The sequence below is a fragment of the Rattus norvegicus genome, chromosome 4 (genome assembly GCF_021556685.1).
Source record: "Rattus norvegicus strain SHRSP/BbbUtx chromosome 4, alternate assembly SHRSP_T2T, whole genome shotgun sequence".
Classification (NCBI taxonomy): Eukaryota; Metazoa; Chordata; class Mammalia; order Rodentia; family Muridae; genus Rattus; species Rattus norvegicus.
In genome coordinates, this window is record NC_141537.1 from 57618670 (window position 1) to 57641132 (window position 22463).

General features: G+C 41.2%; 1 protein-coding gene across 4 annotated transcripts in view; it reads right to left on the minus strand.

The window, feature by feature from the left end:
- Positions 1 to 2761: 2761 nt before the first annotated feature.
- Zfp800 (zinc finger protein 800) overlaps positions 2762 to 22463 on the minus strand; it is a 47999-nt gene continuing 28297 nt past the window's right edge. For all 4 annotated transcript variants that reach the window (XM_087658631.1, XM_087658633.1, XM_087658632.1 and 1 more), the window contains exon 6: positions 2762 to 4196. In XM_087658631.1, coding sequence (XP_087514757.1) covers positions 4037 to 4196 — 160 coding nt within the window. In that variant the 3' untranslated portion in view covers positions 2762 to 4036. The remainder of the gene's footprint in view (positions 4197 to 22463) is intronic.

The following is a 22463-nucleotide window of genomic DNA, read 5'->3' on the forward strand; positions in this document are numbered from 1 at the left end:
TCTACAGCACTAATTTATATCATAAAAACAATAGAGAGATTCTCCCTTCTGAAGCTAAGAAAGAATATAAAAATATGAGATTACAATCTAGTCTTTTTCATGAATATAGGTGTAATAACCCCATTTAAAATGTAGGAGTTGGATTTAACATTATTATACTTTAAAATGGGGGCAAGTCCACCATGACTGCAGACTGTATCTTATGCAGAAAGAGCCCGGTGTTAGGAAATCTTTTAATAATAATAATAACAATTTGTGATATTAGGAATTGTATATTATGGTTATAGACAACAAAATAAACTATATGACAAATCTCCAGATGTCTAGAATGTTTAATGTAATTCAACATGGAATTCCAAAACTGTTTGGTAAAATTGAACCAGAAAACCATGTCCTTTGCCTGAAGGTCTGTATTTCAGTTCCGTAGTTAATATTAAAATCTGATAGGATACTGATGTAGGCATTCCTAAAAAGTCAGGAATCAGAGCAAAGCTATTATCGTCACATATTTGATGAGGTATAAGCACAGCAAAAGAAACAAGAAATTAGCATGAATTTTGCTTAAAGTGATTGGCTATGTAGAAAAGATAGGGATTAATGAGTGTTCTGAAAAGTTATTAGACGAAAAAAATCAAGTGACCCTGCAAGGAACAGCTTTTATAAAAACTCTTAGAAATGGAAAAATGGTCACAGTCAAATAGCAACAAAATGTAAAATATGACCAATAAGTTTGCAACACATTAAAAAAAAAAAAAAGAAAACCTGAATGATACGCAGGGTGTCATCGGTGACCCTGATGCATGGCAAGTGCCTCAGGAGGAGGAGTACACACTTCACAACTATTTCTCAAACAGCCATAACCTTAAAGCAACCCTAAACAAAACAGCAGACTTCCTTTTGGACTTTACCAAAACAGAACTAAAGCTTATTGAGGAGAGCAAACGCAAAACCAGCCAAAAGCCAAAAACATGTTTCTAAAAGTAAGAGCAGTATTATTTCATTGTAAACAGACAATAAAGCAGCCAATGGCATGACAACAGTTCAAATAACAGGCGTCAAGAACAACAAGCACGTAATGAATCCAGAAACCATTCTAGGTGTAAGATTTAATATCTGATAAATGCGAAATATTCAAAACAGTAGAAAAAAAGAAAATTTTCAGTAAGTGATGACATAACAACTAAATAAATACTTAGGCCCTTAATCACATCTATACCAAAAATAAATTCCATTTAGAGAAAATATTTAAATCTAAAACATTAAAATGAAAGGAAACAAATACGCACGTTAACACTGACATGGAGACCTTTTTAAATATATCACCGGGTGCAGATTCATAGAGGGTATTTATTGTTGTGAAAATAGAGTATTTCTGTACATCATAAACATTAATTAAACTGGCACATATTGGGGTTGAGGCAGAAATGTCTGCAACAAACAGAATAAACAAATGATTAGTGGTTTTAATATAGAAACAGCTTTTACAATGTCAATAGAAAGTGAATCCCCAACAGAGAAATCAGCATATGTAACCATGTATTCCTTCAACAGACATTTACTGTGCACCTACTATGCACCAAACCTGCTATGGACAGAGAATGAGGTGTTAAAATGGGGATAAGACAGACTCAATGAATAAGATTACAACTCAAGAACTGGGAGAGGCAACGATTGGGAGGTCACGACTACTTCAACATGGCACTCCAGGCAGGCCTCTCTCACAACTCTGCACCCATCTAGAAGAGATACTATGATGGAGGAGAGAGAGGGTGGCCGTGAAAAGCAGCTTAGAAATAGTAGCATTTAGCAACCTCCTGAGGTACAGAAAAGATCTTGCTTGGCATGTTGCATTGACACACAAGGTAAACAGTAAGCGGGTAACAGCAGAGGCCGTTAGAGAACTGGAAAAGGGTCAGATGGTGCAGGGCTTTGTGAGCCATGGTAAGGGGTTTCAATTTTACTCTATCAGCAATAATTTATTTCATTTAATGGGAGAGAAAGGTCACTATTACCAGGTTATAAAAAAGATACTAGAGTAGGTCAAGAGTGGTGCCTGAGAGAACAGGCATGACTAGCTGATGGAAGTCAAGTGAGAAAAAATGTTGGTCATGGCGCTGAATTTGGAAGGAGGTAAATTAAAGATAATACTAAGTCAGGCATGATTGTACACACCTGTAATTCCAGGGCTTGGGAGGCAGAAGCAGACAGATCGCTACAAACTCAAAGTTAACCTGTTCTACAGAGTGAGTTCCATGCCAACCAGGGCTATGGGCTATGTAGAGATCCTTTCTAAAAAAAAAAAAAAAAAAAAAAAAAAAAAAAAAAAAAAAAAAAAAAAAAGCATACTGCTTTGTAAGAAACTAGTCACAAAAGAAGCCAAGATGGCCCCCAGACTTCTGACTATAGAAACTGGCTAAATGGTGATACCCTTTACTGCAACTGACTACTTAAGAGATGGGGGGAGAATGATGGTACAGAAGAGAAAAAGAGGAGAACTTGAAGTTATTCAAAAAGCAAGAGGGAGTGAGACCCACAGCGCTGAGAGAAGGGGCTTCTTTCAGTCACAAAATAGAAGATCAGTTCCGAAGCTGAGGAGCTCTGTCTGCAACTCTGATTTCTCAGGGAAATATAAAAACAAAGCAGACATTCTGGGGAGACACATGCATAGAAACACTAGGTCTAGAAGCAGTGCAGGACTGAGACGACCACAGGAAAACCACCAATTTAGGATATGCAATAATGTGTTGGAAGTAGAACAGGTTGGTTGGTTTCATGATTTTCTTAAAGGAAATGGTCATGACTTTATTACAGTCAGGCTAAAGCAAGACAGAAGTTATCTACACCCAAGGTTGGATTTTCTGCTAGGAAAATAACGTAGAAGAAACCAAGGTTTGAGAGTGCTGAGAGAATTCATTTCGAGGCATGCTATAATGGGCTGTGGAATCTGGGCTAGTCAAGGAACTACATCCAAGACAAGACCTGCTCAACAGTAGAAAAATGAGGTCAACGAACAAAAACTCAGTATATGGGAAGGTGGTGGTCAGAGACTGGAATGCCTGATGTGTCCGTTAGGGTCCTAGCAGCAGACACCAAGACAAAGGTCACTGTGCAGCAGTTGTGTTGAGGGGACACCTGAGAAAGACAAAAGAAAGCAAGAGGGGAGAAAAGAGCCTTCATGCCGTAACGCAGGTTTGAGGTACCTATGAAAGGCAAGAGGAGCTACAGACTGAAGCCAGCAGTCCAAAGAAAGCTTCAGCCAAGGGTTGAACACCCCAAAAGAGTTCATCGAGGGACAATGTATGTCACATGAATGGGCCACCATGGCTACTTTGGCTGTGTTCAGTCACTGGGATAAGCCCAAGAGAAGTCAGACCTCAAAGTAAAGCCAAGGGCGGAGGGCCTGGGAAAACAAGAGGGACTCAGCCAACCAGCCTTCCTGGAGCAGATATGAAAAGGCACATTCCTGTGATCACTAGTGACATTATTCTAGAGACGATCCAGTTTCTAAGGATGATAGGCTAAGGTCCTTGGAAACAAGGACTGAATCCACAGGGAGGAAAGGCTATTGGAGCTGAAGTTACAGGAAGGGGAAAGCCTAACATTTGAGTTCAATTACAGATGTGCATGATACAACTCTGGGTTTGTTAGCCACCCCAGAGAATTTGGACAATTAAAATCTTCTGGCAGATGGGAGTGGGAAGTGGAGCTTGCTGAGAACTTAATGAAGAAAACGAAGCTGGCTTTGAAGAACTAATTATGGAAAGAATCTGAGTGGGAACAGAGTCGTTACTAGAAATAGGGAAACAGAATCTTGTGAGGTGAGGTTGTCAAAGAAGCCAGGATTTTGCACGCAGGCTGAAGAAACGCGCTGCACGGAGCAAGGCGTCCGGAGAGGCAGGGCAGGCTGCGGCAGCGGGGGCCGGCTGAGGAGCTCCGACCGGGGAAGACGCCAAGGCGGCCGTGGATGCAGGGTCTGCAGACGACCTGGGCGCCCGAGGTACGGCAGTGCGCGCGGCCGCGGGGGCGCGCGGCGGCGTCACGGGGCGGCCGACCTGCCGAGGGCGCGCGCCGCGTGCTGGCGCTCCCTGGCGGCGCCGCGGAGCTTGGCGCGGCAGCTGGAGGCGGCCTGGCGCGTGGTGACGGCGCCCGCGGGCGGGCGCAGGATGGCGGCGCTGCGGGGCGATGGCTTCGCCAGGCTTCGGCCCGCACGGGCGCAGCGTACCCCAGGGAGGAAAGACAAAGACACGCCGGTTAGCAACGGGCGGGAACCGTGCAGCCCGGGGCCGAGGCACCGCGTCCCCCCCCCGCACCCACCAGGTAAAGCTGCGCCCAGAAGCCCGGCATCCCGCGGCACTCCACAACAGGCAGGGTTGCAGGCATCAAACCCAAAGTTAGCTGATAACCCGACCCAGGAAGTCTTGTTTAAAATGTTCCCTTAACGCATAACTATGAGTGCAAATAAAATTTCAAAGAGTGATCAATGCAACATAATAAAAAAATGGGAAAAGAAGAGGAAGAAATATTGGAAATGTCCATCTCCAGTCATAAAGTATTATAATTTTATAGTGCAAACTAACTTGCTAATAAAATGTTGTGAGATATAGTTTAACAATAGGAAAAGGTAGTCAAAGAAAAACTCCATTTCACCGGCATTTGTAGGGTGTAAGGGTAATGTACTTCCATATTCAGACAACATAAATTTATAAAATGATGGAGGAAAACCACAATAGTGTGGTATTGTTACCTGTGGGCACTGCAGATAATCTTTATTTTCATTTTGTTTGTAACTCCCAAATGTATACAATAAATGCATTCCACTATTAAAACGTTAGTGATTTTTAAATTTTATCCCACTTATGAGATTATAAAAATAAAGTTATATAGGGCAGCAAAGTGGTAGGCATAGAGATTTAAAGGATTTGGTCCCCTGGGGTAGCTTATCTTTATTCTAAACTCTGTATAAATCACAGTATTACAGAGGATTTCATCCCTTAAAACTTTGAACAGTGAATCAAAACCACTATCTTTTGTAAAATTATACTTGAGAAAAATAAAAGTTTTCTGGGCTTTTGCAAAGTTAATTTCAACTTGTAATTTCCATAGACTCGGAACATGGTTTGCTAAAATCAGAAAGACCTACCATGCTTTTAGAACAAACATTTTAGTGAATGCCAGTGTTTCAGTTTCAGCAATGATCCCTGTATCTGAAAGCATTCAAACTGAGAAAAACTAAAATATTACTTTGGTCTTTCAGTTATAATGAATGCATTTTTTTTTTCCAGAGCTGGGGACCGAACCCAGGGCCTTGTGCTTCCTAGGTAAGCGCTCTACCACTGAGCTAAATCCCCAGCCCCATGAATGCATTTTAAATTTTAAGTTAATACTCAGAGAATCTATTTTGCTAAGTTATTCCAGGAATCTGCACATGGGACAATAACATAGACAAGTGCCAGGGCTTTGTTATTAGATAGAAAATCCACTGTAATGTAAGTCTCGGTGGTCAGATGGCTTTTATTCAGTAATAAACAAATCAAAGATTGGGTGTTTGTGGGAATGTGCCTTGTTGCTTAAGTTGATAACATCATTAATCATACCACACTGCCAGTTTCCTGCCTTCTGAAGGTTTTGGAAAGAATCATCATATCCAGAGGTACAACGTTAAAAAAAAATATCACATGCCAGAAATAAAATTTACAAAGTGAACAAATCCTAAGAAACCAAACACTTGTTAACTTACTTCTTGAGCAAAATAAAGGCTGTAGGAGCTTTTGTTAAAAACACCAACTCTTAAAAAGTCTAACCATCATCAAGTGATTCAAGTTAGTTACCTTTTAATCTTTAAGGAATGTTTCCTGTATGTATATATTCCAGGGCATGTGAAGGTTGAATAACAACTTATGGGAGTTGCTTCTCTCCGGCCACCACTGGGCTCGGAGGACTGAACTCAGGCTGTCAGGCTCAGTAGCAAGCACCTTTATCCAGAGCCATCTTGCCAGGCCTGGTTTCAATTTAATATTTTGGAATGTGCATTATGACTTAGGGGCCTTCCTTAGACAATTAAATAACATAAGGTTCCTCTCTCTGAGAAGGACCATCTAGAAAATTGCTTTCCCACTCTTAGGATGAGTCAGAGCCCCAGGCTAACCCGAATCCGTGTCACTGCACACGGGCCAGGGCCTTGCTTCTCACAGTTTTCAAATGTGCTTTTTCATTTCCTGTCATCCCTCTGCCCAGACACATAAAAGCATCCCACCGTCTGCACACTAGATGGGTAAGTAGTTGTTAACCTTTGAGGAGAGCCAAAGACTCGTCCGAGACTCTGCCTAAAGATGTGGTCACCTTCCAGAGCTTGTGCAGAACCAGCCTAGAAGCTGACTTCCTGAACGTAAACATGTAAGGACAAACATGCCTCCCCTGCATTGCCACTTTTCTTAAGTAGATAGCTGATGCTTCCTGGGGCAGAGGCTGGGGGTACCCTGCAAATTACAAAGTTTTAACTGCTCGGTAGTAACTCTTGATGAGATTTGATTTATTAATTAAATCTGATCCGGCCTTTATCACAGCAAAATGTCCTTCATCTTTTTTTTTCTTTTTAATATGAGGAATTTATTGCTCCTAGTTCTAGAGTCTGGAGGTCTGAAAGTTGTGTGGGAAGGCACAGTTCATTCAGAAGCCACCAAAGAAGGAAACTCTCCTGCCTCTTTCTCCTCTGGCAAGTTAGTCATGCAGGCTTTCCTAGGTTGCAGTGGCCTACTCCATTTTTACCTCTTTTTCCCCATGGGGTTTCCTTGTGTGGCTCTCTCTCTCACATAATGTTTTCTCATAAAGGCTTCAGTCACACTGGATGAGAAATTATACACCCCATCAGGTACCCATTTTCACACAAAATACTTTCAAAACCTTGTTGGCCAATATGTCCTTCATCTTTATAGTCCATTGGGCCATTCTCTCTGAGGCAACAAGTCCACACAATGTTTTTGCAAGGTGACACCAAATTCCTCCAAGACTCATATTAGAATATATGCACATTATATCCTCTCCCATCAAGTTCAAATAAGCATGCTGCTAAGTCAGAAATTTTCTGTGTGGTACAGAGAAAATGTATTCTGTCCTGTTTTTTCGGCAACTCCTCTGGGAAAGACAGTGGCTGCTGCTGATATGCAAAGTAATGAGGTCCAATAATGTGCGCAGTCCTTTGCTCAACAAACCGGAACCCCATGCTATGTGCCCGATATCACAGGTGCACCATCTGCCTTCCCTTTGCAGCTATGTCTTCTCCCTTCCATTGGAGTAGTTATGTAAGTGGGACTGAAGGCTAGAGCAGAGATAAGCGTATCTGAAAATGCCCACAGTCTTTCTGATTCCCACAGGTCTGAGATGGATTTATTTACTGATACTAAATACTAAACAGCACGGAAACAGGTATCAGAAGTTGCGTGCTAAAGAAAAGCATCACCACCGCCTGCTTTTTCCGAGGTATTGAAAGGCCATGTTTTCTTTCATGGACCATATTTTAGAAAGTTGAGCTAAAATATTTAACTCTAATTTCCTTTTAAAAAGAAAACAAACAAAAACAACTGTTTCCCATGTGTGTTCTTCTTACCACTTAACTCATTAAAAAGGTTTCCCCCTCCAACCAACCATCCCAGTTCTTATTCTACACACACACACACACACACACACACACACACACTTTCTGATTGCTGGAGTCTGAAATGACCTGCTCTTCTTCTGCTCTGTTTCTGTTCTCCCTCTGAGACCATTGCACACTGATGGGTAGTTTTGCAAGGTCGGGGACAGTCTATAGTGACCTCTCCACCATTTCCCACTCTGACAAGCCCACCCTGAAGAAGGGTGGGGAGAACACTACAGCGTTTGTCACTGACAGGCTGACTGGCTGACTCCTGAATCATCTTCTGTGTATTCACATTCATACAGCCAGTTCTCATTTGCCCATTGTGTTTGTCACATCAGCAATGGCATTGCTGCCTGCTGGATTAAGCAACATTGTGCCTCTACTCTTCATTTTCAATCATAATCTCCCAATACTAGGCCAACTCTCTACTAGAACACACTGCCACCATTTTAAAAATAACTTCCCACTGAATAAGAGAGGATTCAAGCAAGGCTTGAAATAAAAATGAGCACAGTTAGCTGGGGAAGTCACAAGTAGCATCTACTCAAATACGACACAAATCGAATACATTATGAAGTCAAGCGTGACGTTAAGACCACGTATCCCAACAAATTAATATTACAGATGGGAGACACTGGAGAATATAGTATTTGGATACAAGAAACTAAAATTTTAAAATAACAAATATCTTAAATATAAAATGTAAAATAATGAAGAATGAAATATTGCCTTAATTCAGGTAGTCAACATTAAGGATAAGTTAAGGAAGCAAGTGAAAAGAATGAGAATGAAAATTGCTCGTGCTCTCTCTCTCTCTCTCTCTCTGTGTGTGTGTGTGTGTGTGTGTGTGTGTGTGTGTGTGTGTGCTCTTCCATCCTGCAGGTAACAAAGGGAGGTAGACCCAGTGGTGCTTGGGACATTGGTAGTCACCATTCACTTGCATGGTGACAGGCACCAAGCTAAGTGTTTTGATATACATTACCTCAATTTTTTTTTTATTAAACTAAGTTTTGTAAAACTCTGGTTTGGGGGCTGGTGAGATGGCTTCCAGAGGTCCTGAGTTCAAATCCCAGCAACTACATGGTGGCTCACAACCATCTGTAGTGGGATCCAGTACCCTTTCCTGGTGTGTCTGAAGACAGCAACAGTGTAATATAATAAATACATCTTTTTAAAAACAAAACAGAACTCTGGTTTTTAAACACACCGTGCCCAGCGAGGTCTGCACCTCCGTACGTAAAGAATTCAGGAAAACAGAAGTATTCATTGTGCGTGGCCTAGTGTGCTGGAAGGTTTGCCGGAGTAACAGTCGTGTTCCTGTGAAAAGACGTAGCACTAGGCTGACTGGTGACTGAGACCCTCGGCTTACACTACCAATCGTTATTTACCTGAAGACCAACTCCATGAGGTGGAATGCATACCCAACACTGCTTGTGTAACCAAGAACCTACGTCTGCACAGCCCAGGGGCCTACGGTAAAATCAAAGCAAAGCAAAGCAGAGCCCTGTGGCAATAAAATGGCTCCTGGTGTCACTCTGCTCTACTCAGACCCGGCTGGGCCATCTCAGGGCAGCTTCCCCCTAATGCAGTGGAGCAAGTACAGAGAGCACAGCCAGACTTACACAGAGAGGCAGAACCCTCAGTCCTAATGGGATGACTCTTTCCAGTCTCTCCCTAGGGGCTCGGGGCTCGGGGCTCGGGCCCCCTCTAAAGTACACATGGGCTCAGACTGAGGCAGCGTGCACAGGGCCTACTTGGGTCTGAATCAGATGGGGTCCTAGAGCTGAAAGGAGAAGCAGGTACATGCCTGATTCCGGAAGATGTCTCCAACTGATAGTCACTTGCAAATGAAAATTTAGTTTTTTGCCAAGGGAGTCTCACTGGGCAAACTATCTTTCAGGGTAGGCTGTGTGCCCAACAGAGAACAACTCAGAGGCCTCTCTGAAGGTATCTGGTCTCAATGTCATAGCAGGGGGGTTTCTCTCCTTCCGTTTTTTATTTCACTCTTCATTTTTTTTCTCCCTTTTTACCCTGCGGGTTTCATACATATTGTGGCTTCTAGCACTGTATTTTTATGGGACTCCTGAGTGTGCAGATGAGGGGGTCTCTACATCTGTATCTGTATTTTTGTGCCTTCTCTTGGGTTCTTTTCCTTGTTTGTTTCTTCTGTCAGATTCCAGTGTACTGTTTTTATTTTTATCTTATTTTATTATATCTTGTTTTATTATTATCCCTCCTTATAAGCCATTTTGTTTTCCAATGAGAGACAGAAAGGGGGTGGATCTGGATAGAAGAGGAATTGGGAGAAACTGCAAGGAGTAGAGAGGAGAAACTATAATCAGAATATATGAACAAAATCTGGTTTCAATAAATGGAAAAGTATTTTTTTAAAGGAAAAGAAAAGAAACTCTGATTGTAATTTGCTCTCCCACGTTTGCCTACCTGGGGAAAATGTATAGACTAGGAGAAGCCACTCTACCTCGACTTCCCAATGTAAACTGAAGAAGTGGCACTGGGCATTCACACACAGTGAATAGTACTTGTGAGGCTAGAGGAGCCCACACCGGATGGCCTGTGAAGGCTGTGTTAGGATTCCCAGCAGCCATAGGAGGCTGGAAATAAGAGGATCCCTGGAGCTCCCCAGCTAGGCCAGCCAGCTAGCCCACCACTCCAGCCAGTGATAACTCCAAATTGAGGGAAAATCCCTCTAAACAACAAAGTGGAGAGCAGTTTGGACAAACAGGCAGTGTCAACCTCCATCTTCCACATACGTGCTTCCACATAAACATATCCACACAAATACCTGCATTTACCTCCCGAAAACGCACGCACGAACGCACACACACACACACACACACACACACACACACACACACACACACACACACACACACACACACGGCTTAGTATTTATAGTAGGGTTGCTTCTCACTGGCCCTAAGAGTGACCGTTTGTACATTACCACTTAGACTATTATAAAAATCTAAAAGGAAATGAATTTCCTTAAAACTCCTGTCATTTCCTTCTCAGTTTTTGTTCTGTTGTTATTTTGTTCTGAACAGGGCCTAAATTACTTTAAGCAAGTGCTGCACCACTAAGATGCACCCCCTGCTTTCTGCTTTCTTTTCTTCTTTAAAAAGAAAAGCAAATGTTCTAATTTCTCTCTTTGGTAACTAGCAGTAATTGCTGCTGTGTAAATTTCTCTAAATAATTTTTAACATCAGCATGATTCATTAAGAAATATCAATGTCCATGGACGTTTCTCTCTAAAAGAAATGTGAACAGTATACTATATTAAACAGAAGGTTATTCCATATGATATACAGGAAATAGGGATTATTTTAAAAATCTGCCCATTTGGGTTAACAAAAAGCAGTTGCCTAAGTGATACATACGTAGAAGTTCCTGGATGAAAACATAAAAATACCTGGATTCTACAACTTTGATATATTATTGAAGACACTTTTTAAAGATACCAAAACCATGAATGATATGCTGCAATTTGCATTAGGGTAACGTATAAATGTATATGATTGCATATACATAAAACAGCCCAAGTGTCTTAAAAGCCCAAGACACTGGTAACTGCCTACCTCTAGGGAAGTCCAAAAGAAAAGGGGATGTAGTAGAGAGAAAACTAGAAGACCACAGCACCACGTTCTGCAAACAATCCTTATGAGACAGCTTTGTTCAGTTCCTCAGTGACTACACATGACCTGGCCAATCGTTTTTCTCCATTTTGAAAGGCAGTTACACTAAGTCTCTCCATCTCCATTTCAACAGAATTATGGCTCAACAGGTGTAAATAAAAAGCCAGCTGGCAAAAGAAAACCATAAGCCCTGCACTGTAGCAGCTGACATCGCAGTTATTTACACTTCTGCCTGCAGGTTTCATGAAGGCTGTGAACAGCAGTGTCATCAAGAATTTGGAACAAAATCCAGGTTTCCAAGCTTGACAGAGTTTCTCGTCTTTCTGTTCTGTACCAAGCGCGATTCTAGTTAACAACCAAACTACTGCCTCCCATACACATCCCAATAAATGAACAAATCTCAGATGGACACACAGAGAAGGAACGCAGACTTCTAAGACAGTGTAAAAGTAGATCCTGAAATAAGAAAATGCTGAAATGAACCCTTTGATTTCCATATCCCCAAGAGAAAACAGCAAAAGAGAAAAGGATACAGAGAGGCCAAGAGGAATGGCATATAAAGAAACCAAAGCTCAGCTGGCTCCTTACAGGACAAGGGAAATGGAACAGGCCTAGTGACTTGTTCACTGATAACCTCATATGCCATTGCGTTAAACCGATTAAAAGCCTTGGTCTTCAAGGGCTAGATTTGATTCAGGAGAACAGAAAAATTAATATGAATGCAGTATCACAAAGAATAAAAGTGAAAATGAGTAGAAAGGGTGGATGTTGAAACCTCACTGGAGGAAGAAGTCTCTGTGGGCTAGAACCACCAGGGATAGATTTACAGAGGGCAGGCTCTAAAGTCTGTATGACCAGAAAAGGGACAGTGAGGAGATCAACAGGAATCTCTTTGAGTTGGAGGGTGACGATGAAAGAAGGCAGTTAGTTGGTAAGGTCGGCTTTTATGGCTTGCTTCTAAGTAGTAAGTCCATTAGAAATGCTCAAAATTATTTTTTTGAACACTGAGTTGCCAAACCTTCTTTAGAGAATGAGATACACGGCAAGGAGGGCATGCTGCTAATACGTCCAGACTGACTGGCGGAAGAAATGGCTGACAGGCACTTGCTGCTCTTCCAGACTATCTGAGTTTGGGGCCCAGGGCTGCACACATTGAGCAGCTAGCTCACAGCCACCTGCAGCCCCAATTCCAGAGCATTCTACACCATCCAGCCTCTGCGGATAGGTGCATGCATGTGTGCCTGAGCACATACACCTAAATACAAATAAACTTATACCTAAATACAAATAAACTTATACCTAAAAACAAATAAACCATTTTTAAAGGAGCTGGGTGAGTAGGCTCAACGACAAGATCAGCATGCACCTAGATGCAACCTTTTTTGTAGGCAGGGTCCTGGGAATGAGAAAGGTTATTGTTACACAGAACATCTGGCAACCATTCCCAGTGTTTTCTTGCAGGTACCTCATATCATTTCCTGTCACAACCTTCAAACTCAGAAATCAGCTCCACCCAAAAAGCACAAAACCAGGAAATAAGGGAGCCAGCTTTCCTTTAGAATTATGCCCTGGGCCTGCTGAATGAAATAAACTCTGAGTTTTTACAAGAAAGTCATCTAAATTAAGATAAGAGGGAAAGCATCTTTGTAATCTACTGATTAATCTTTGTAATGGGTGAGCTATTATTGATAACATACTGATAAGTCTTGCAACATCTTTTCAAGCAAAATCTCTCTCTTGAATGTTGGCATATAGGCAAGAAAGAACAACATGTATGAAAATTCCATTAAACAAGTAAGGTCTTAAGTCAGAGAAAACATTCTAAAATTCTACTCTGTCTTTATTATTCACACACCTAAGTGTGCTAGCACACATATAACCCTCTCCTAGTGCTATGCCGGAGTATGGGTTGCTTTGTGGAAAACTACATGTTGGGACAGAATCCGTGTTTACAAAATTAAAAATAAATGTTTAAAACACTAGTAAAAGCTAATCGTTATACTACGATTCTGTGACGCAGCAGTCTGTTTTGTATTGTTTGATGGGAAGGCAGATCTTCTAATATTTAGTGATTTGTTCACAGTTAAAACATAAGAGGAAAGAAACTATTTTTAAGAAATTTGAACAAAAAATGATAAAGCCCGCCCCATTCATCTATAGATCCTGTAAGAACAAAGGCATAGCTTACTCTATCTCCTTCTAATTCACGTCTGTCAGCATTCTATTGTTGAGCTTAAGCTGTAGGGTCAGACTTGTCCAAACTTTACTGAGAGGACACGTGGTCTCCTGGGAATTCTTCCCTTTAAAATCAGATTTTAAAAGACAGTCCCCAAAAGTGGACAGCTCAAAGGGTATGCAGACTTACATTTCTGTACTGAATGTGTGGGCTCAATGATAAGTAGTGCTGACCTCCTAAAAGCTGCCTGGTGAGCCTTCCTGAGGACACCTCGGTGTACAGTAAACAAGTGTCTCCACATCTCAGGACAAAGCATTCATCTGAACCCTGGTGATGGCTCAGATCCGAAGTCAAAGCAAGTTCTATTGCTAGGTTCTTCCTTCGGGCAGGTAAAACAATGAAAGAGCAGTGAAGTTCAGAAGAATGTATATAACAATGTTCTAACATGGGATCTCATAAAACTACAAAGCTTCTGTAAGGCAAAGGACACTGTGGTTAGGACAAAACGGCAACCAACAGACTGGGAAAAGATCTTTACCAATCCTACAACTGATAGAGGGCTCATATCCAAAACATACAAAGAACTCACAAAGTTAGACAGCAAGGAGACAAATAATCCTATTAAAAATGGGGTTCAGAGCTAAAGAAAGAACTCACATCTGAGGAATGCCGAATGGCTGAGAAGAACCAAAAGAAATGTTCAACATCTTTAGTCATAAGGGAAATGCAAATCAAAACAACCCTGAGATTTCACCTCACACCAGTGAGAATGGCTAAGATAAAAAACTCAGGTGACAGCAGATGCTGGCGAGGGTGCGGAGAAAGAGGAACACTCCTCCATTGTTGGTGGGATTGCAGACTGGTACAACCATTCTGGAAATCAGTCTGGAGGTTCCTCAGAAAATTGGACATTGAACTGCCTGAGGATCCAGCTATACCTCTCTTGGGCATATACCCAAAAGATGCTCCAACATATAAAAAAGACATGTGCTCCACTATGTTCATCGCAGCCTTATTTATAGTAGCCAGAAGCTGGAAAGAACCCAGATGCCCTTCAACAGAGGAATGGATACAGAAAATGTGGTACATCTACACAATGGAATATTACTCAGCTATCAAAAACAATGACTTTATGAAATTCGTAGGCAAATGGTTGGAACTGGAAAATATCATCCTGAGTGAGCTAACCCAATCACAGAAATACACACATGGTATGCACTCATTGATAAGTGGCTATTAGCCCAAATGCTTGAATTACCCTAGATGCCTAGAACAAATGAAACTCAAGACGGATGATCAAAATGTGAATGCTTCAGTCCTTCTTTAAAAGGGGAACAAGAATACCCTTGGCAGGGAATAGAGAGGCAAAGATTAAAACAGAGGCAGAAGGAACACCCATTCAGAGCCTGCCCCACATGTGGCCCATACATATACAGCCACCAAACTAGATAAGATGGATGAAGCAAAGAAGCGCAGGCTGACAGGAACCGGATGTAGATCTCTCCTGAGAGACACAGTCAGAATACGGCAAATACATAGGCGAATGCCATCATTAAACCACTGAACTGAGAATGGGACCCCCGTTGAAGGAATCAGATAAAGGACTAGAAGAGCTGAAGGGGCTCGAGACCCCTTATGAACAACAATGCCAAGCAACCAGAGCTGCCAGGGACTAAGCCACTACCCAAAGACTATACATGGACTGACCCTGGTGACCCTGGACTCTGACCTCATAGGTAGCAATGAATATCCTAGTAAGATCACCAGTGGAAGGGGAAGCCCTGGGTCCTGCTAAGACTGAACCCCCAGTGAACTAGATTGTTGGGGGGGAGGGTGGTAATGGGGGGAGGATGGGGAGGGGAACAGCAATATAGAAGGGGAGGGGAAGGAGCTAGGGGGATGTTGGCCCGGAAACCGGGAAAGGGAATAACAATTGAAATGTAAGTAAGAAATACCCAATTTAATAAAGATGGAGGAAAAAAAAGTATATAAAAAAAGAATTCACCAGCCCAAAAGCTGCAGCTCTGAAACCTAAAACTAACACACTTAAATCATGTGGCCTTTAATAGCATCTTTTCTCCCTTATACTCTGGCTAAGGATGCTTAATTAAGTTAATCACATGGACTATACCCTACTTTTTAGGGTATATTGACTTTTTATGTATGGTGTATGTCGTACGTGAACATGAGTGTATAGGGGCATGTGCCCATTCATGCCCATGCAGTGACCAGAGGAGGACATCAAGCATCTCCCTCGGTTGCTATATCAGCTAGACTGGCTGGCAGCTTCTGGAATGAATCTAGCTATCTCCAAGATCCTGGGGTTACAGGTACATTCAGCTGCTCCCAGCTTTGCCTGCATGGGTGCTGAGATTCAAATTTAGGTCCCTGTGCCCTGGCCCCTACTTTATGCTGTCTGAATTAAAACACAGGCCATTCCTGTCTGGTCAGAGGCATAGCGACTGTTCAAAAAGAATGCCTTCACTTCGAAACTATGGGACTCAACAAAAGAAAATCCTGTTCACTCCAAGAACACTAACAAATTGTTTTGTCCAAAAATAAAATATTTATCTTTAAAAGATTGATGTGTTAGGGCTAGAGTGATGGCTCAGTGATTAAGAGCACTGATTGTTCTTCCAAAGTTCCTGAGTTCAATTCCCAGCAACCACATGGTGGCTCACCACCATCTGTAATGGGATCTGATGCCCTCTTCTGGTGTGTCTGAAGACAGCTACATAAAATACATAAAATAAATAATTCTCTAAAAATCAAAAAAACAAAAAGAAAAGATGTCTTTTAAATTATCACAGATTTATCTCAGATGCTTTCTGAGTAAGTAAAACACATCAATGAAGTCCCATTTCCTCATGTTATTACAACTCATGTGCCACTTCTGAGGTAATATCAAATGCTCTGTTACTTAAGGAGAGGCAAAGCCACAGAAAACCAGTGCAAGCCAGACACCATTTCTCAAATGCGCCATTGAAATAGAAACATAAAACCTAGGCATTACCCTAAATTACCAAATAAACCAAAAGAGTGCAAGAAGTAGTAGTTACATTGACTCTATCGTTCTGTCTGGTGACTGCTTTAAACCCTGTGGCTTCCACATCTGCATCAATACTAACAGTTCTTAAATGGCTACCAAGGGCAGTTTTTCTCCTGACTGCTGAACCTGAATGTTCTTCTCCTGTTGAGTATTTCTACTTAGATGTGGGGCGAGCACCTCAAACTCAACACATCTAAAAGTTAATTCATTCACTCTCCTTCTCCTCAATTCCCTACCTTGGAGAATTCTGCCCAACTAGAATGCCTGAAACTGGAATTATTCATTTCTTATCTCCATTGTCCAGAAAATTCTACTCCTGAAATTGTGTTGGCAGCCTTCTCTAGTCTTATGATATCATGTAAATTCTGCCATTTACATGAATTTCAGCTCTGTCACTCTTACAAGCTGATGTTGGTTCCTAATTAATTTTTCCACCATTCACACCTTTTTACTCCATATATGTCTCCTCAGAAACATATGAGAAAACCCATTTAAAATTCTTCAGTGGTTACTCCTAATCTTGAAAATATAATTCAAAGTATTTACTGGGTCCACTGTCTAATCTCATACTCCTTCCCTTAATCTAATGTTTCTAGTCTCTGAATCTATCTGGGAATTTTTTGTGCCTAACTTTCAAAACTCAAGGATGAACTTAGGAATTAGAAGTGGCTTGCCCCCCCTGTGTGCCTTAAGAACACACCTCTGTGTCCTTACAGTGCACTCCTCCCACAACAGTTGAAAGCAAACCTGTTTCCTAGCACCCAAGCCACGCACACACAAAGCTGAGCTCAAATGTCTATAGAATGGATGATACAGAACAGTATGCAGATGAGTGACAGAACAGCGGGAGCTGCAGAACGCATAGTCCATGAAGTTCTTAGGCATTTGATAGCTGAACAAGTGCTATGTGGGGGTTGGGGGATATTTAATCAAGACATATTAATATAATACCAGCATGGGAAAGACTGAGGCAGGAGGATTTGTGTTCAAGTCACACAGTAAGTTCCACACTTGTCTGAGCTATATTACAAGACCTTGTCTAAAAATCAACATAAAAACGTTTAATTCACTTATGACTGAAATACTAACTTCTCCACTGTTATTTTAACATTTCTTTCATTTTCTACTCATTAAAGTTTAAACACATTTTTAATCTCTAAAAGGGACATAAATACCAAACTTCAGATACAACTTGTCTCACAAGTAACAAACTCTTTCATTAATATGTGATACAAAAGTGTGATTCAGTCAGGAATCTGGGCTAATGGGCCTAGCAAACACCTGCTTGACTACATGCCTAGGACACCACCCATGCACCACCCTACAACCCCCACTGTCCTGCAGTCATATTGGTAAACTTCCTCTCACGCATCACAGCCCCAAACAAAACTCGGTTTTGGTTTTACTTCCAGGTCTTTTGATGTATTCACTATAGAAGTAGACAGTTTCATAGTCTTGAAATAACTAAATGATCTGTGCTGATAAGAATTTAAAAGAACTCAATTTCACTGGAGTTGATGACAGGAAGCTAAAGGATCTAAGGCTATGACACATGACAGGAAGGTCACACATTTTTAAACATGTAACAGGCATACTGATCCAAAATTCTGAAGTCTGAAACTTTTTGAATGCCAATGACAACACAAATAGGAAATTCCCAACCTGACCTTGTATGGTAGCTCATAATCAAGTGCAGCCACATTAAAGATACTAAGTAAAACCTTCAGACTGTATGTGGAGTGTCTACAAAACAAAAATGAACTTCACTTTTCATGTTAGATCTTATCAGGTATCCTATTAGTTTATATGTAAATATCCGAAATTCAAAACCATCCCAAATCTGAGATAATTCAGGTCTCAAGCAGTTCAGACAAGACATAACCTGTCCATAGGGTTAGCTGCCACCACCAGAAACTACAGTCTATACACAAGGAGACAGCCCAGCCCAGACACCTTTACCCAGTTTCAGATTTCCATAGGCAATTCAAGTTCATATTCTGGCTGAACAACCACCCACTAACATAACCCAAGAACCCGGCCTCACAGAACTCCTTTAAGAACCAAACTCCTCTTGTACTTTGAAAGTAAGAATTGTCATAAAAGCCATGTAACCCAAGTATGCAAATGTGTTTTGAGTCTAAATTAAGTCATAAATACAGATTAACAGTGAGAGTCTCTCAATAAAGAAATGGCCATGGAATATTTCTAGAGAAGTTTTAGAGAACACTAAACTGACAGACTCTACTCAAAACTCATTTCCTAAGCAAATACTATTTACTGGTTACATATTGTGTAGTGGATGCTGTGCTGGGCATGAAGACACAGGACAAATGGATATGCTTCTCTTAAATGGTCTTCCTAGTTAGGGAGACCTCACCATAAAATAACACTGAAATAACTGCTAAAAGGGAAAAAATGTAAAGTGGGACTGATATCCTGAAGGGACAGCGACAACTGCCATGGAGACAGGGAGAGCAGGTCCTCAGTAGAGATGGGAGGTAATACAAGGGAAACTTCAAATGAGTCTACAGTTCCTTGTATGAGTGTGAGTGACTCAGGCTTTCCACTCCAGAAAGCCTCTTGCTCCACCTGAGGTGACCCACCATGTAAGCACAAAATGGTTGGTTAAGACGGTTATCACCTTCATCACTATGCTGCTGCAGACATGACACAGGTGATCTAAGTCAAGAGAGGACAGAGGTCAGGAAAGGTAGGGCAGAACTGAAATGGTAGGGGCTGAAAGAAGAGGGCAGGCTAAGAGAAGAATGAGATGCTGGTTTTCAGGTAGGAAGAAGACAGGCAACTCTCATTGCTAAGGTGAATAATCAGGAAGAATATCTTTGTAAGAAAAATATAAAACTAAATAATGTCCTAAAGGGAAGAAAATTTAAAACATGTCTTATTGACAAGCAACATTTAAGCTGATTCTTGAAAAATGAGTAAATTAGTCACATAATGAACATAGGAAATCAGCTCTGGCAACAGCATGGAGGAAAGGGAGGAAAGCGAGGGAACAAGGTTGGTTAAAAGACTGTTACGAAAGGGAATGTTAGAGACAAGATCTATACTGAAATACTAATGGAAGCAATAGCAGGAGTCAAACATGAAACTTTCAGAAGGAGGATACACACTGATCAGCAAGAGTGTAGGGAAAATATCAAGATACTTTCCACAATTCTGATTAGCCAGGTAACTGGAAGGGCATATATGAGAACTATTCAACAGGGAATACAGAAAAGAAAGGTGAGTTGGAAAGGATGATAATTTATTGAAAAGATGAGTTGCATTTTATAAAATTCAGTGGGTATGCATTAAAGGTCAATTAAAATTTATCAAAGATCATTAAAAGCATATTTGTACAATATGCAATTAGTTACAGAGCAATAGTCAATATAGCACTTCTGTAAGTTTGAAATTGCAAGCACTACTTAATAGCAATGTCACAACTGTGAGACCCACACAGAGAATATAGGTACAAGCCATAGTAACAGACCTAAATAGCAACTCATGATTAAAGGCTATGCTCATTAGACAATGAACCCAAAGCCAGGATAGACTGTGGACTACTGGTAAACCTGAAACTGATGTCCTGTTCTGTTCCTCCCTTCTTTTAACAATCTCCTATAGCACAAAGCACTGGCAGCACTTGCCTATAAGTTGTTCTTATAGCCACAGCCTAATGTTCACCAGGAAAAAGGAGTGGAGAAGATGGGTAGAAAAAGAGAGGGATAGGGAAAAGAGAGATAGAGGAATGGAGGGAGTGCTTCCCTGAATTTCATGACTTAGAACTATACATTGTTGAATAAGATACTAACAGTTAAGAAACTATTAAACTATTAAATGGTTCTGCCAAAAAAGGCATCAAGCTCCAATACAAATTAAAGGCCCATAAAATAACGGTTTGCTCTAACTTAATAAACTGCTGTGTATCTTGGCTTTATCTTAGATGTTACATCTGACTTTACATTAAACAGTTAGAGTAATGCCCCCTCAAAAGGCCACAAACAACATATGGCCAAGCAAGATAACCAGAAACTAGGTGCTAGAAAGTCCTTCAGCAGTTACTTGATACCAACTTCACTGATCACTACAAGAGTCACTGGTGTTCTTGGACTCTTAAATGAGGGGAAGAAGAGCAAGTATATTAGGCACCTGACTTTCCCGGAGTAACCACATGGCAGGACCAGCAGAGAAAACCTGCCCAAAGACTACTACACGACAGACACGCCAGCAAGCTCTGACGCCTAGCATGAAAGAGAAATTTGCTCAAATATACCCAATTCAGTTAATCATATTTTCCCTTAAGAGCCTGAACCTAAGCTACATGGGGGAAGGAAAGCAGATAAAAGTAACAGGAAAGGCAGGGAGTATAATTGATGGAAGTAGTCTCCAACTATATTGAGAAGACAGTGAGATATCTTTTTAAAGTAGTCTTAAAAGAGCTAGAAGAGAAACAATACATCTTGTCGCCAAGACAGCAATACCCAATCACTAGAGTTGCCTCGATTTCCCCCTTAGATTTCATATCGCCTACCTAGTGAAAATCTAGTGAAGCCAAAGTGATGGGATTTCCACAAGGCCTGGCCACTTCTGTCTCCCTTACGTTCCTCACATAAAACTTTCAGAAAAACCTCCTCCGCCTACCAGATACAAGTTAAACAAAATTATGTATTTGCAACCAAAAAAGGGGGGGGGGGGATGAAAGATCCTAACAGCTGCTTTTTGAGCACATGTACTCACACACCAACTTTTAGATACTAGACAAGCTAGGTGGTAGCCAGCAATCCAAGCCTTCTCATTCTCAAACTATTTTATAGTATCTGTGGTTTAGGTATAATGTTAACGAACCCTAGTTACCTAGCCTAGAGAGAGGAGCTCAGAAAGAATGATAAACCTTAAAAGTTAACAACTTAGGTCTGAGGAAAGGAGTAAAGAGCCTATTGTGAGGACCTGGATTTGGATCCCCAGCATCTACATAAAAAGTTAGGCATGGGAGCCTGTGTATGCAACTCTCGTACAGGGATGGGAATTTGGGAAAAACAGGTAGATTCCTCCAAGCTAGCTTCAGTCTAAACAAGCAGTAAGAGCCAGCTTCTGTGAAATACCTGTCCGAAACATAAAAGTAGAAGGCAATCATGCAGGACACCTGACGTCAACCTCTGGACTGCATATGTATGTGCACAAGTAGGTACACACATATCTGTGTGCACACATGTGCACACACAAAAATTAACTCTTCATTACAAATTCCATACTTCAATATTAACAAGAGCACCAGAGTCTTTATAAGAAACAAACTGATCTCGTTTAAAAGCTCCTCATTCTGTGTGTGCATAAATGTTTGTGTGACGGGCTGGGGATTTAGCTCAGTGGTAGAGCGCTTACCTAGGAAGCACAAGGCCCTGGGTTCGGTCCCCAGCTCCGAAAAAAAGAAAAGAAAAAAAAAATAAATGTTTGTGTGACAATTTTTGTGGTAAATGAACTGACTTTCTTAGCATTCCATTGAATAAATGTTGATTAGTCAAGGTGGTCATGCCCAGAAATGACAATTGGAAAATATGAAGATGCTTTATGAAAAAGTGGCGACCCGCTGGCCTATCTCACACCCTGAACCTTGCCCACAGAAAAGATAATCATCAGACATTCTCAACATGAACCCATGGATGCCCAGTGGGCAGCATACCACAGAACTCCATATATTAATAAGCAAAAAAAAAAAAAAGAAGGAAACAATTCTCCTACAGAGACTCCTATTTCTCTAAGTATCTCTAAATAAAAAAATTAGAGAAAGCTTTCCCTAAATCCCCCAACTCTCACCTGACCCTGTAATTCAATTTCTTGTGCAACTGTGCCTACTGCTTCATTCCTATTTCTCTTAGAGGTATTCCTTCCTTTTCTAGTCCCATCCTAAATCAAAGCTACCAGTCAAAGTTAACACATAGATTTGAGTTC